This window comes from Lates calcarifer, linkage group LG19 (assembly GCF_001640805.2).
Source record: "Lates calcarifer isolate ASB-BC8 linkage group LG19, TLL_Latcal_v3, whole genome shotgun sequence".
NCBI lineage: Eukaryota > Metazoa > Chordata > Actinopteri > Centropomidae > Lates > Lates calcarifer.
The window spans coordinates 10,816,568-10,829,298 of NC_066851.1; the positions used below are offsets into that span (position 1 = coordinate 10,816,568).

Genomic DNA, 12,731 nt, shown 5'->3' on the forward strand with positions numbered 1-12,731 from the left:
GTACTAACTATTACAGATAAAGGGAATATTCTAACTCAAAGGAACAAACAGTACATAAATTATTATATTATTATGAGATGAATAGTTGGGTTAATCCAAGTAATGGAAAAAGCCTAATTATTTTCTGTCAAATAACATAATAAGTGATTAATGATTGACATTAGGCACCGGGAGGATCCCAGACCACCTGGTTAAACTGAACACAAAGCATGGCACGGACGCAGAAGAATTATGAAGAGGTGAGGGACTGTGTTAATACTGTATGAATATTAATCCAAACTCTTACTGATAATTCAGTCCATGATGAACTTTGTGCCAACAGTGAGATGATGCATAGAGATCACAGCACCTACACAGGATTGATAAATATTATTCTTGCCAACCTCTTTGACAAATTGAAAAAGAGAAGAAACTAACCCCCCTTGAGGCGAGGCTAAGACACTTTGAGTACCTCTCCCACTCCATTGCAGATAACTTGAGGAAATGATGGAAAGAGATGAGAGACACAAATGGTAAATGGACAGAGCAATATGCTCTAAATCACTAAAAGCCACTGAAACCATCAAGGTGACTGAGCCATTTAAAAAAATGTTTCGACTTTTTAACACTATCTGACTGTGTCAAACAGGTTCCACCAATACACAAGTGCTGCTCTTCAGCATCATCTCCATGTGCTGTTTGACTGCACTGGCCACGTGGCAGGTTTTTTATTTGAAACGATTCTTCAAAACAAAGAAGTTGATTGACTGAGGTCGTTTTTTAAGCTCAACCTGAAGGATGCAGCTCGATCATCAAAGTGGACTCCCAAGTTTGGGAATATTTACCTGAACATCACAATGTGCCTTTTTCTGCTTTTCTGATGATGCATCAAATTTAATTAACATCAATTTATTTTAGTATGTTCTCTTTCTCTGTACTTACAAAACCAAATGTTATTCATTTATGACAATATATTATTTATATAAATACTAAACTCTATTTACAGTTGCTTTACTACAAAACAAAATGTTTCAACTGCAGGGCTTTTTGGGGAATGTGACTGTTTTAGCCATTTATAAGGTTTTTTTTGGTTACAGTTCATTTTGTTGGGAATAAACTACACATTTAAAATAAAATACACACCCACTTATCTATTTCCATAAAGTTCCCAAGCTTTATGCATTCTTCTCAGCTTTCGGAGGTTAGGTTTCTGTAATTCCTGCAGGGACAAGAATGCTTAGTCACCACCAGAATGCCGTGCTGTACAGTGCCTTGAATACTACATTTAGTCCAAAGTTCATTGTGCCACTCTGTTCAAGTACCTTCTGGTCTTTATCCAAATGGAGGACGTCTACCAGGGGAGCAATGGAAGGACGGCCATGGGCGCACTGGAAGGGCAGCTGGCAGGAAGATAAGGATGCTACCAGGCTGTGGCATTCATCTTTGCTCAAGGTGTCATTGAATTTAATGGCACCTGTTTGATGCATACATGCATATAAATAACAAGTATAAAGATTTCAGGCTGAATACCGAATACTGCAGAAAGAATAGACTTTAGGGTTGGAGAAAAGTAATCTAACTTTACCGTGGCACGCTAGAGAGGCAAGCACTTTTAGTACAGTGAGAGGTAACGTTCCTCTCACTCTACCAGTTGAGCGGAGTAACTGAAACAATAAGAGAAACAATACATTTTACCCATACTCGAATAGTAAGACCATTTCTGCATCACACAAGTTTAGGAGGTAGAGAGATACTTTCAAGCTTACCTCAATCTGCTCTCGAAGATACTCCTGATGTGAGAGAAAGCAAAATGCTAACAGAACTGAACAGAACTGTAAATGAGCGATGAAGAAAATGACCTTGATCCTGAGATTTCACAAGTCTTACCTCAACTATGGGCTTGATAACAGATGGTCTCCCCCGTCTTAGCTCATTACTCTCCTTCTCCATGAAGCACAGTGGTACCTTCCCCACAAATACTTGGGGATCTGCTGCCTGTGAGAACTTCATCCGCCAAGCCCAAGATCCGTAAATGTGTCTCACAAGACCTGCAGGAGGAATGGTCCACAATCCATTAAGAATACAGGAAACATTGTTATACATTATAATCAGTGTTATAATGGCTGTGATATAAAATTAATGGGTTGGAAAAATGCTTAATTGTTACACTTGTCAGCTGGAATAAGTAAAAAAATAATAAAACACTTGGCTGTGGGAGACTAAGCAATATGTACTATGCCACTGAATTAAACTGAATTTGTCTTAAGGCTGCATGGTGCATCTGCTTATGTTACAGTACAAGGAAACAGCACAAAGCAATTATGAATAGTGGTTTAATACAGTTGACAGAATGCACATTTTATAGAACCATCACCCTCCTGTCTAAATCAGGAAGAGAACTTGCATGTGTCCCAACAAACATTGATTGAATTTTTTTTTTTTTTTGGCAAAAATCTCAGTCCAAGAAAAATACAGTCAACAAAACCAACCTGTGTACTTTGCTTTAACAGTTTTAATAGGTCTGTGACCTTTTACACCACATCTTGCAGGGAATCTGGCTTACACAAGCTGCCAGGACACGAACATTGGAGTACTGACACTACTGAATGATGGCATGTGAGCTGAAGTGCTACGCTGACCAGCCCTGAGTTAAGACAGGGATGAAATGAGACTGCGTCACTGCACCCACCCTTTTTGTCATCTTTATGGCTGCCATCCTTCACCTCATTGCCAAAATCTGCTGCTGGGTGTCTTGGTTGTTGTACAGAGCAGACAACGGCCTCTTAAACCTCAACCAGTTCAAGGACAAGTGCAGGGTAAGTAAATCCATCAGGCAATGACAACATCATCACACTGAAGAAAAAAAGAACACCTTGTATCCTAAACACCTTCACCAACACATACAGCCAATGGGTGAAGGACAGTTTTCCCTAAACTGGCAGCATTCTCTCATAAAAATCAGACGTTGACTTAGAGATTTAGCCTCCCCTGAGCTGGAGGCTTACTATACCCAACTATAACGGATAGGTCACCAATTAGTATTGGTTGAGCTGTCTTTAGATATACTTTGAAAAACAGCCTTTAAGTCACTCCACTGGTTTTACAGGCAGTGGTGGTGTTGTACTGTTCATACACAGTAGATAAACACACCTGAGCAGCCTCAGCTCCTCCTCCGTTACACTGATCTCAAGAGGTGGCAAAATGGTTGATGAACACAAACGTCTTTCCCCTGATGCATCTGGGTCATCCTCATAGGAATCTGTAACAGCACATGCAGTTATGACTAAAGTATCACATCAACACCATCATCAATTCAATATTTAATTCAATATTAATTTATTTTTTTTACCTGCAACTAGATTTTCAAGTCGAACTCTCTCATGTGCAGCATGTTGATCCACCAGCACCAAAAGATTCCCTGAAGTTTTAATATAAAATACACAAAAGCATGTGGCCTTGGTAAAACAACAAATGACAAAACAGTGACGTTCCGGTCTGTACCTTCAGTTTCAGTGTGTGCTGCAGGTTCTTCATCTCTTGTATTGATAAGGCATGCGAGAAACTTCTTATCCACTTGATGAATAACCTGTAAGGTAATTAAATAGCAATTATTTCATAAAATCAATGAAGACAAATAGGTTGAAACATTATAAAGAACATTTTGTCAAAGGAAGTCAAAAGAGAAATGTGCCTTCATTGAGTGAATCATGGCCTTAGAAAAGCGGTATGGAAACAGGATGTTATGGATCTTTACAGCCAGTCCATCAGCTTGCCCACTTGATATGTCCACACCAACCTGTGGACACAGTTCATAATGAATTATTAAAAACACCCAAAGGCTCACAATTGTGTTCTGATGCGAAGTAAACATTGTTTACCATAGGAGGTTGGACAAAGACAGGGTTATTCCATTTTGAGTACAGTGAGGAAAGTGAATTGGAGCTCTCACCACCACCATCTGTGAGGGCAGACAAGAGTGCATGTAAACACAAACATGATAGTTTTCATTTTATACAGGGTGTGTGTTCGGCCTTTACAGTCTACAATCTGCTCTGTCTGTGAGGTACCTCTGTCACCAAGCCCTGAACTAATCACTCTTCCTGTCCTGGATTTAGGCAGGAAGGGCAACACAACATCCACCTGAAATGGGTAACATCTGTGTTCCATCCCTACATGAACATGAAAGTAAACATGAGCACTGTGGCTAACATTTGGTCCACACAAGAACAGATGGTAAATCCATTTTCTAGATTAAATCAATCAAAGTGAAGGCATTCTTGCTTGTTGATGGCTATTTTCTGTGATTAGCGTGTCTGTATTTACATCTACTAACTTACCTGTTTCAGAGACGACACTAACAGCCATATTGGTGACATCAGATGAACAGCGCACTTGTGTGTCTTCAGTAGATGGGTCCTCATATTTGCTAAGCCCGGTCACTCTGTTGACGTAAACCGTCTTTCCCACGGATGTATCATAGTGATGAAGCCAGTCACCTGCATCCTCTTCTTTCTCACCCGACTGAGGGTTTGTATTGCAACCTGAGACCAGCTCAGGATTCAGTGCAGTGTCACAGAGATTCTCATTGTTGTTGCTGTCTTGGATGTCATCACCACTGCTGAGACAGGTATTGTCCTGTGAGGCTTTTGAACCCTCGGACTTGTGTTGTTTCAAATGGCAGAGTTTAGCCGCCAAAGATTTCTTGCCTTTACTCTGAGCTGAAACTGGTTTTAGCTTGGTGAAAACAGAGAGGGCTGGTGGGCTTTGGCTCGGTGTCTCATTTTTTTGTGTCTGTGTAACATCACCATCCTGCTGATCTTTCTGGCAAACCAAATAATTCTGGGGATTCTGCGGGAGCCTAGTGTTGTTCTGTAAATTAGTCTCCAGAGAGGGTAATTTAACTTCATTAGATTGACCAAATGCTCTTCTAAACTTGTCAAGAGATCCAGACTCCTTACATAAAGACAACCTTTGACAAGATTCAATTCTGGAAATCTTTGAGGGAATGTCACAGTCTGCATTCAGTGAAATTTTATATTTTGACACAAGGGATCTCTCCTTGCCTTTCTGTGCTAAATTTTGCTTCTGAAACACTGACCTGTTGATTTGGGAAACATCCTGAGTCTGCAGACTTTGATGAATGAATGGATCAGACAGACAGATCTTTCTATTACTCATTAAAGTCTGTTTGTGTCCTCCTGCACCCACATGGTCAGGTAATAATTGCTCAATGCAGTTTAAATCAGGCTGAATTTGTTGAGTGATGCTGTCTGGTAAAATCACATCACTGGCAGAGGAGGCATTGTTTAATCGTGTCTCGTGTCTTCCTTTAGAAAGTTGTGGTTCTTCACTCTTCAATTGTCTGACTGGCCTTGATATGCACATAATTTGAGAGCCTTCCTCAGCTTTACTGAATGTTGGCTCCTCTTCTTCAGTAATGTTATCATCAGATGCAGGTTCCAGTTGACACTGAGGCTCATCTCTACATTCTTTTCCTTCACTTTGTATCTTCTCCAAGTCATCTGCAGGCATCTTTTCAGCCTCATCGCCTTTACATTCCATCAGATCAGACTCCTGGCAAACTCTGTCCTCAGAAACACAGTCATCTTTGCGCTTACGATGAACAGATTCAGATGCCAGTTTCATTCCAATACTGCAATCTAGCGTGGAAGCACTGCTAGCTGCCTGGCCGCCTTTGCCACTGCTGTTCCCCTCTTGATCTGTACTGTCAGTGCTAAACAGCTGAGGAGACACATAGTCCAAGTCATCCTGAGAAAGCACAGCCACCAAGTTCTCCCTGCTCAGAAAAGCTTTCACTGCTTCTTCTATGCAGAGCAAAATGCCATCCCAATCTTTGAACTCTATTAGAGTTTTGGCAGGCTCAAGACAAATGTCATATTCTGAGTAAGGACATTTGATATTGATGATATATACTCCATGCAGCTCTTGGCTTCGTTTGTGCTTTGGACTCCTAATGGCAGACTGCCCATCTGGACTGTCACATTTCTGATTTGAACTGCTCAGTCTGCGTAGGAGAAAGTTCAGCAGCTTGTGTATGCGTGTTTTCAGCAGCAGTCTGGCATTTACATACAGAAACTGTAAACTGTTGTTGTAGTGGCCCTCTCTGCCAATGTAACCGGTCACCTCAAACTGCCCATGTGTGTAGCTAATTTCTCTCAGTTTCTGTGCTCGCACAAGACTGTGTATCTGAACAAACCTGTGATACGTGTTTTTGGCTTTGGGAAGCTGCACCATCATGGCTCCTGTGCAGTCATTCTTCAGGGTGAAAGACACAGAAGGATGCATCAGAGAAATAGCCTCGACCCTGTGTCTGATCCTCTCACCCTCCAGCACAGCATCCATCCTCTTCCTCCGGACTGGCATGTTGTGGAAGAAGTTACAAATGACAACAGTCGTCCCCGCAGAGGGTCGAGCCGTCTCTGCTTCGAAGACGTCCAAGCCTTTGCCGTTCTTGAAAATCTTCACGTGTGTTTTAACTGTTGATCTGGTTCGGGACGAGATTTCAACAAGCGTGGCTAAAGAAACTATACTCGCCAAGGCTTCTCCTCTAAAACCGTACCACTTGAGGTCGTCCAGGTCTTCAAGAGAGTTGCATTTGCTTGTGTAGTATCTGTTTCCCACACGCTCAATATCTTCAGCGCTCATCCCAGCGCCGTTGTCGATTACCTGAACTTTTAACGCCTCCATGTCCATCCTGACCCCCACACAGGTCGCCTCGGCATCGATGCTGTTTAGGATGAGCTCCTCCAAACACTGTTGAAGGGACGGGATGGCGACACCGGAGCGAAGTTTCCCCTGAACCTCTTTGGGCAAACACTTAATCATTGTGTTCACCAGTTCACTTATATTTAGCAATACAGTAACTAGGCAGCTGTCTGTTAGCTAACTAACGTTCGGTAACGTTAGCTTTACGCTAGCTAGTTCCGCGTATTCCAACAATAACCGTTTGACCGTGACATAATAAAAAACTCAGGTTTCTCAACTCATTAAATTACATACATAAAATGAACAATAGTAAAACCAACTGATAAAAATTCAATTCCTGTTTACAGTCAACGTGAAACAAAAAAGATAAACCTAGCAGCTAACAACCAAAGGTAACAGTGCCATCTACCGGTGTGACGGACCTCTTCTTCTTTTGCCCTTGGTCATTGGAACTTTGGAGCCATTTTTCAATTTGCACACCGCCACCTACTGTACGAAGTGTGTTATATCATGCGTTTGTAGTGGAACGCTGTGTTGGATTTTGTTGCTTTTGTACTCTTTTTGTATTTTCAAGTTAAAGTTTGGTCAGTTATGTACAAGTAAGTAAATAAGTAAAATCTCACTTAATTCCTGGGCCCTAACAAGTTTTCTCTTCTTCATCCCAGTTCATCTTTCCAAACTCCATTCATAGCCCATCTTATATTCTGTCTGTGAGTAAAGTCTATGAATAAAAAGTCAAAAATTTTCTCTATTAAATTTGCCAAGAAGTGTTTTGATATTCTTTTTGTAGGCCTTAGTCTTATGAATATCACTTTTTCTTTCATTTTTCTCCCACTAAATCCCTTTGTAGGTCTTGTTTGTTAAGCTTGGGACATCATAAACCCAGTAGACATTTTACACAGCAGTAATTTTCTCATAGTTAAGAAAAACACAGGTGTTACCAATTACATCATCAATGGCTCTGTTGTATCTAAGTGTAAAATCTAGCCATAATTAATGTCATTATTTACACCTGTGATTTTCCTACTTTTTCATGTCAAAATGTCTTCTTGGAGTAATTCAGCTCTCTTCAGTATCAGCATCTCAGTTTGATCAATGTCATCAAACCATCATGTGCCACCATCAAGCAAAACTGTTCATTTGTAAGAGCTCTTTAAGAAGATGGACTAATCCCATAGTTTAATTCAAGACACTTGGTTTTCACAAGTATTTCCTAAATGGATCAAACTGACATATATCAAGCATAAATTGATTCTAAATCTCTCTGTGTTTCTCCACAACCATCTGCAGAGCTCAGTACTTGCCAAAGGAGGGCAGCGGCATTCTGCTGCACAGTCCTGCACAACCAGGTCTTTTGTGCTACAGATGACATAGCCTTTTAAAACTGAGCTCATCAGATATTCCCTTATTGCTGTTAATACAATGAATATTTGAACAATTGTGAAGACAGTTGAAAGGGATTTTCAATTTATTAATGTATTTCCGTGTATTGTAGATGTTAAGGAGACCTAACATAAACACAGATTTTCAACTCATCATTCACTCATCAGTTCCATTCCAACAAATAAAAAGACTAAATAAATAACACATCTGCTTTTAAGTTAATATTACAGGCACAATCTATGGGTTATTTTATTTTACTATGTTAAAAGATGAATGTTCTAGGCTGTCAACTGTTTTCTCGTTCTTGAACTCCGCCTTGGCTATGTGTGACTTGGGGCTCCCGGTTGTTTTCAACCATTCTTGCATTTCTTTCACCTTGCTGCGTGGTCCTTGTAGCTGCCCCTCAACAGTTCCTGCGCTTGTGTTTTGGACCCATCCAACCAGTCCAAGCTTCTTCCCTTCTGCCTGGAAAAAGGAAACAGATAGTGATGACAGTGACTATGGATTGATTATGGATTTCATAAGAGTAAAAAAACCTGTGCAGAAAGTATTGAGTACTAGTTAAGAGTCAGATCTCATGGTTCTATTGTACAGACTACTTATCATTGCCCAACAGGGGTGGGCAGATCAGTCCCCAGAATATCAATACTACCAATATTAAGCCTTGTATCAATACTAGCGTTCAATGTAGATTGTGTCTTGGCCACAAAATGCTGCACTCTCTGCCTCTCTGTTGCTGCTGTGTTCAGAGATCACCTTATTGATTTGGAGAATTAACACTAAACGTGTGTTATTTATCACCTGTCAGGTGTTTTAAAAGGCATGTGATTAAGAAATTAACAGATAATGGTAAAAAGACTATGCAATGAAATGTTTAACAAATCATTCGGTGGTGCTTAAAATACATTACGTAGTCTGTTAATGATGGAATCACCCTATAAATCAGAAAACATTTACATTGCCTTATTTCAATAATATTAAATATCAATATAAGCATGGATAACAGTGATTCTGGCCTTGGTATTATTAGATATCAGATCGCCCATCTACATTAGATGGAAAATAAGAAAATAAACGGTTGTGTTAAAGCATTTAGCATTTGGGGCACTTCCTGACCTTGAACGTAGTAATAAAAAATTTAAGCAAGGTCAAATTATTAGCTTTCAAAGCTTTCAACCGCTTCTTACGGTCTTCATCAGTATGTATTTAACTGATGAAAACTTCGGGAAAACCTGGCAAGGCCGGGCTACGCTTATAAAAGCTAGCTTGTCAAACTTACTTGAGTGTATTTCCGGAAAAAGACACCCTGCACTCTGCCAAAAATTTCATAATCCACTGAAATAAGGTCTTCACTGGACATAGTGGGCCTAGAAAAGGAGAAATAGGACAGTACTTGAATGCTGTGTATTGTATCGTGTGTTAGGAACCCATCACGCAGGTGCTACATAACAGCTACAAGCTATGCTAACACATTTCATTGGTATTAAACATTCAGCCACCTAGATAATGAGAAGGTTACCTTCATATTCACAATACATGAATGTAAAATAGCTAGTTGTCTGTAATATAATCACCTGATTATTGTTGGGAAGCTGTAAGATGAACATGCAGCAGCGAAAGCGACAGATCGCCGTTTGAAAACATACGGGGCCCTGCCTCAGGAAGTGATGTTTAACGGACCAATCAGAAAACACCCGAATACTTGGTTTCTAGGCAACAAGTGTAAACGTTGGAAAAAGGGAGTCGCAATGGTTAGTATGGCTGCTCTCCTATTTCCAGCTTAACAGCTGCGTTTCGTTGAGACGACACACAAAAAGTCTTTTATATTCAAGATAGGATTTAAGGAAAATTTGTCATGACAAATTCCATATTCTTCTGGTAAGTAGAGAGTTGCTTGCAGCATTATTTTTTCAGAGAAGGACGTTTTTCATTTAACTAGAAAATGCTATCTAAAGACAACAAAATACTCCCTAACAGCAGTGTACTGTATTACAGGGGTTTTAAACTGCTATCCTTGTTTTATTTATGCTATAAGTGGAATGAGACGCCAATAGACTTGGCCTAAACTTATCGGCAAATGAACTTAACTCATTTGTAATGGAAATGCAGGTATTTAAAGTCTCGATTACTCTTGTCCACGTTGGCTTAAAAGGTGAGTGTGACAGGCATGTGACTTGGCATGGTCTTCTTCATTAGCAAACTTAAGCTGCTGATTATTTTTAAGCCAACGTAGATGAAAAGTCCCCAAAGTGCTTGAATGGTGCAAAGTGTTAACATATGCAGTTGCATGACAACTGTTAACCGATAGTAAGCACTGCGTAATTCGGTCAAAACCTCCAGAACAAGTGAGTATGTGGACCTAAAATGAGCAAAGCCAAAAATGAAGTGTCAAGTTAAACCTAAAAACTTATGCAGTGAAATTTCTGTTTGTATCACCTGCTTTCAGTTTTGGTCTTACTGGGCTGCTTTTTCTGTATTTGCTCTGGCTTTAATTCTTAGACTAGGGACTAATTACAGTGACTGAATTACTCACACACATGAGATCACCAGACTCTTTGTCCCTTATAGCCTTCTCTCTTTTAACCTTGCTGTATTTTTCTGTATGTTTTTCCCTCAGAAATTATACAGGAAAAAGCAGCTGCTGTGGCGGGCTCAGTTGTCTTTTGCAAGGATCTGTGGGACTAAAGGTCAACCTCAAAGACATGACCCTCTACAACAGATGAAGTCATGAGCACATACACAAAAAGGAGAATTGGCCCTCAAGGGCAGTACAACACCGAGGGACAAAGACAAGACAATGTCTATACTCAAGCACAACATGGTGTCATTCCTGGTATGAGAGCAGATGGAGTAGACCGCCCATTTCCAAATAAGCCTGTTAGCCACAGAAGACCCCTCAACCCCAGGACACAAGACTCACTCGATCTGCATGATTTAGAAAAAATCACTATAACAGAACAACCAAGAGGCTCACATCATTTAAATGGCATCAGAGAGACTACTGGATCCCAGCAGCCAAGAAAAGACTCACACATTCTGCCCAGTGGAGAACTGCAGATGGCCAGAGCAATTCATGCAAAAGAGCTCATGCTACAGGAGAAGCTGTGGAGGGTTGAGGAGAAAATAAGACAAAAGATCCAGTGGGATAGTGTTGAAGCTGCTGCAGGTAATCATGAGGTGAGGAGGGAGAAAGAGAGGCACGATAGGACACACACAGAGAGGGGAAAAGCTCAGACAAAAACCAGGCTGTCTGAGCAGCAGAAGAGAGAGGCAGTGAGAGGTAGAGAAATGCTGATGCAGGAGAGAAGACAGGAAGATGTTAAACAACTTAGGAGGAAGCAAGATCAGAGGAATGACAGAACAAGGAATACATATGAAGACAAGAGGGCCAGATGGAAAAGAGGGGAAACAGAAGGTGCAGAGTGCCCTCAGTCAAAGAGAGAAGGAAATAAAGGAACTTACATAACAGTAAATAAGCAAAAAAATAGTGGAGAGCTGAACAAATCAAGCTGGGAGAGTGTGAAAGAGCATACCAGAGGAAAAGAGGATGAAAAAGATCATCGCATTTGGGAAGAAGCAGGTGTGAGGCCACAGGATGGAATAGAGAAAGCAAAAGAAATAGATTGGACAAGAGAAAAGAAATATAGGGAAAGAACATCTAAGGGTGTGCACTGTCCATATGATGAACAGGACATGCCTCAAATAAGTCAACAGAAAACTGCACAAATAATGGCAATGGAAAACCACAGAGGGGCAGAACGTAAAATATCAAGGGAATCATCTCTTCCACCTGTTTCTAACCCCCCTCATTCCAGCAGACAGCACAAGGAGGAGCTGGGACTCATGGATAGCATGGACGCCAGCTTCCAGCTTGTTCCTTGCAGAATATGTAACAGAAAGTTTGCAAGTAAAAGGTTAGAAAAGCACATCCAAGTCTGTGAAAAGGTGAAACAATCGCATCGTCAAGTCTTCAATTCCTACCTTAATAGGACCAAAGGATCCGCCATTGAGGAGTTCTGGAAAACCCACAGCAGGAGCAAGACTCCAGAGGTAGGCCGGTAATATTGTCACCTCACTAATTCATCATAGTGATGGATAGTGATATCACCAGGGTTACCTTTGACTGGGAGACTATAAATTGGCTGTGTAGGGTTGAAACGGTAGTTGCAAGGAGTGTCTGATGAAAAAATCATATTGGTTGCATTATGGGAAATGTAGGATCAAGACTTTGTATTTTTACAATTCAAAACTATATGGGAATTCAGTGTGCAATTTAATATTTTAAAGTGAGTATTTACTGTTTTTCATATGTATTATATGTATTTTATTCAGGTTTTACAGAAAAAGAACCACAAACAAAACCACAAGGCAAACACAAAGAATATGCAGCGGGGTCGACTCCCAGCTGGAACCTCACAGCCAAAATGGTCCAAGTGATCTGACCCCAAAGGACCCAGATGCTTTGGCCCTGGACGAGTTGAATAACAAATCCTCAGGTGTCAGCACATCAAGTTACCCATCACCATCTTACTACTGTCAATACAGTCTTTGAGGTTTGATTTTTTCCCTTAACAGAATTTTGTTACAAACCTCTTCTTCACATTGTTTAAATATATTCCCTAACTAAACAGAACTGTATGTGA

At 40.5% G+C, this 12,731-nt stretch overlaps 3 protein-coding genes across 3 annotated transcripts; 1 reads left to right on the top strand and 2 right to left on the bottom strand.

Moving 5' to 3' along the window:
- Positions 1-5: 5 nt before the first annotated feature.
- mlh3 (mutL homolog 3 (E. coli)) lies at positions 6-7,215 on the bottom strand. The gene is given in 13 exon segments (XM_018690050.2): positions 6-1,198; positions 1,302-1,453; positions 1,565-1,643; positions 1,746-1,769; positions 1,867-1,992; positions 1,994-2,027; positions 3,130-3,238; positions 3,329-3,397; positions 3,481-3,565; positions 3,671-3,775; positions 3,858-3,937; positions 4,047-4,148; positions 4,317-7,215. Coding segments are annotated over 13 exon segments (3,546 nt in total). The 5' UTR covers positions 6,826-7,215; the 3' UTR covers positions 6-1,126.
- Positions 7,216-8,150: 935 nt separating this feature from the next.
- Positions 8,151-9,786, bottom strand: acyp1 (acylphosphatase 1, erythrocyte (common) type). Its single transcript, XM_018690065.2, has 3 exons — positions 9,663-9,786; positions 9,368-9,455; positions 8,151-8,553 (listed from the first exon to the last, which is right to left on the bottom strand). The coding sequence occupies exons 2-3, from the start codon at positions 9,446-9,448 to the stop codon at positions 8,338-8,340; spliced, it is 297 nt and encodes a 98-aa protein (XP_018545581.1). The 5' UTR covers positions 9,449-9,455; positions 9,663-9,786; the 3' UTR covers positions 8,151-8,337.
- A 26-nt stretch (positions 9,787-9,812) lies between these two features.
- LOC108892486 (golgin subfamily A member 6-like protein 6) lies at positions 9,813-12,683 on the top strand. The gene is made up of 3 exons (XM_018690057.2): positions 9,813-9,966; positions 10,706-12,138; positions 12,421-12,683. The coding sequence occupies exons 2-3, from the start codon at positions 10,816-10,818 to the stop codon at positions 12,523-12,525; spliced, it is 1,428 nt and encodes a 475-aa protein (XP_018545573.1). The 5' UTR covers positions 9,813-9,966; positions 10,706-10,815; the 3' UTR covers positions 12,526-12,683.
- The last annotated feature ends 48 nt before the right edge of the window (positions 12,684-12,731 follow it).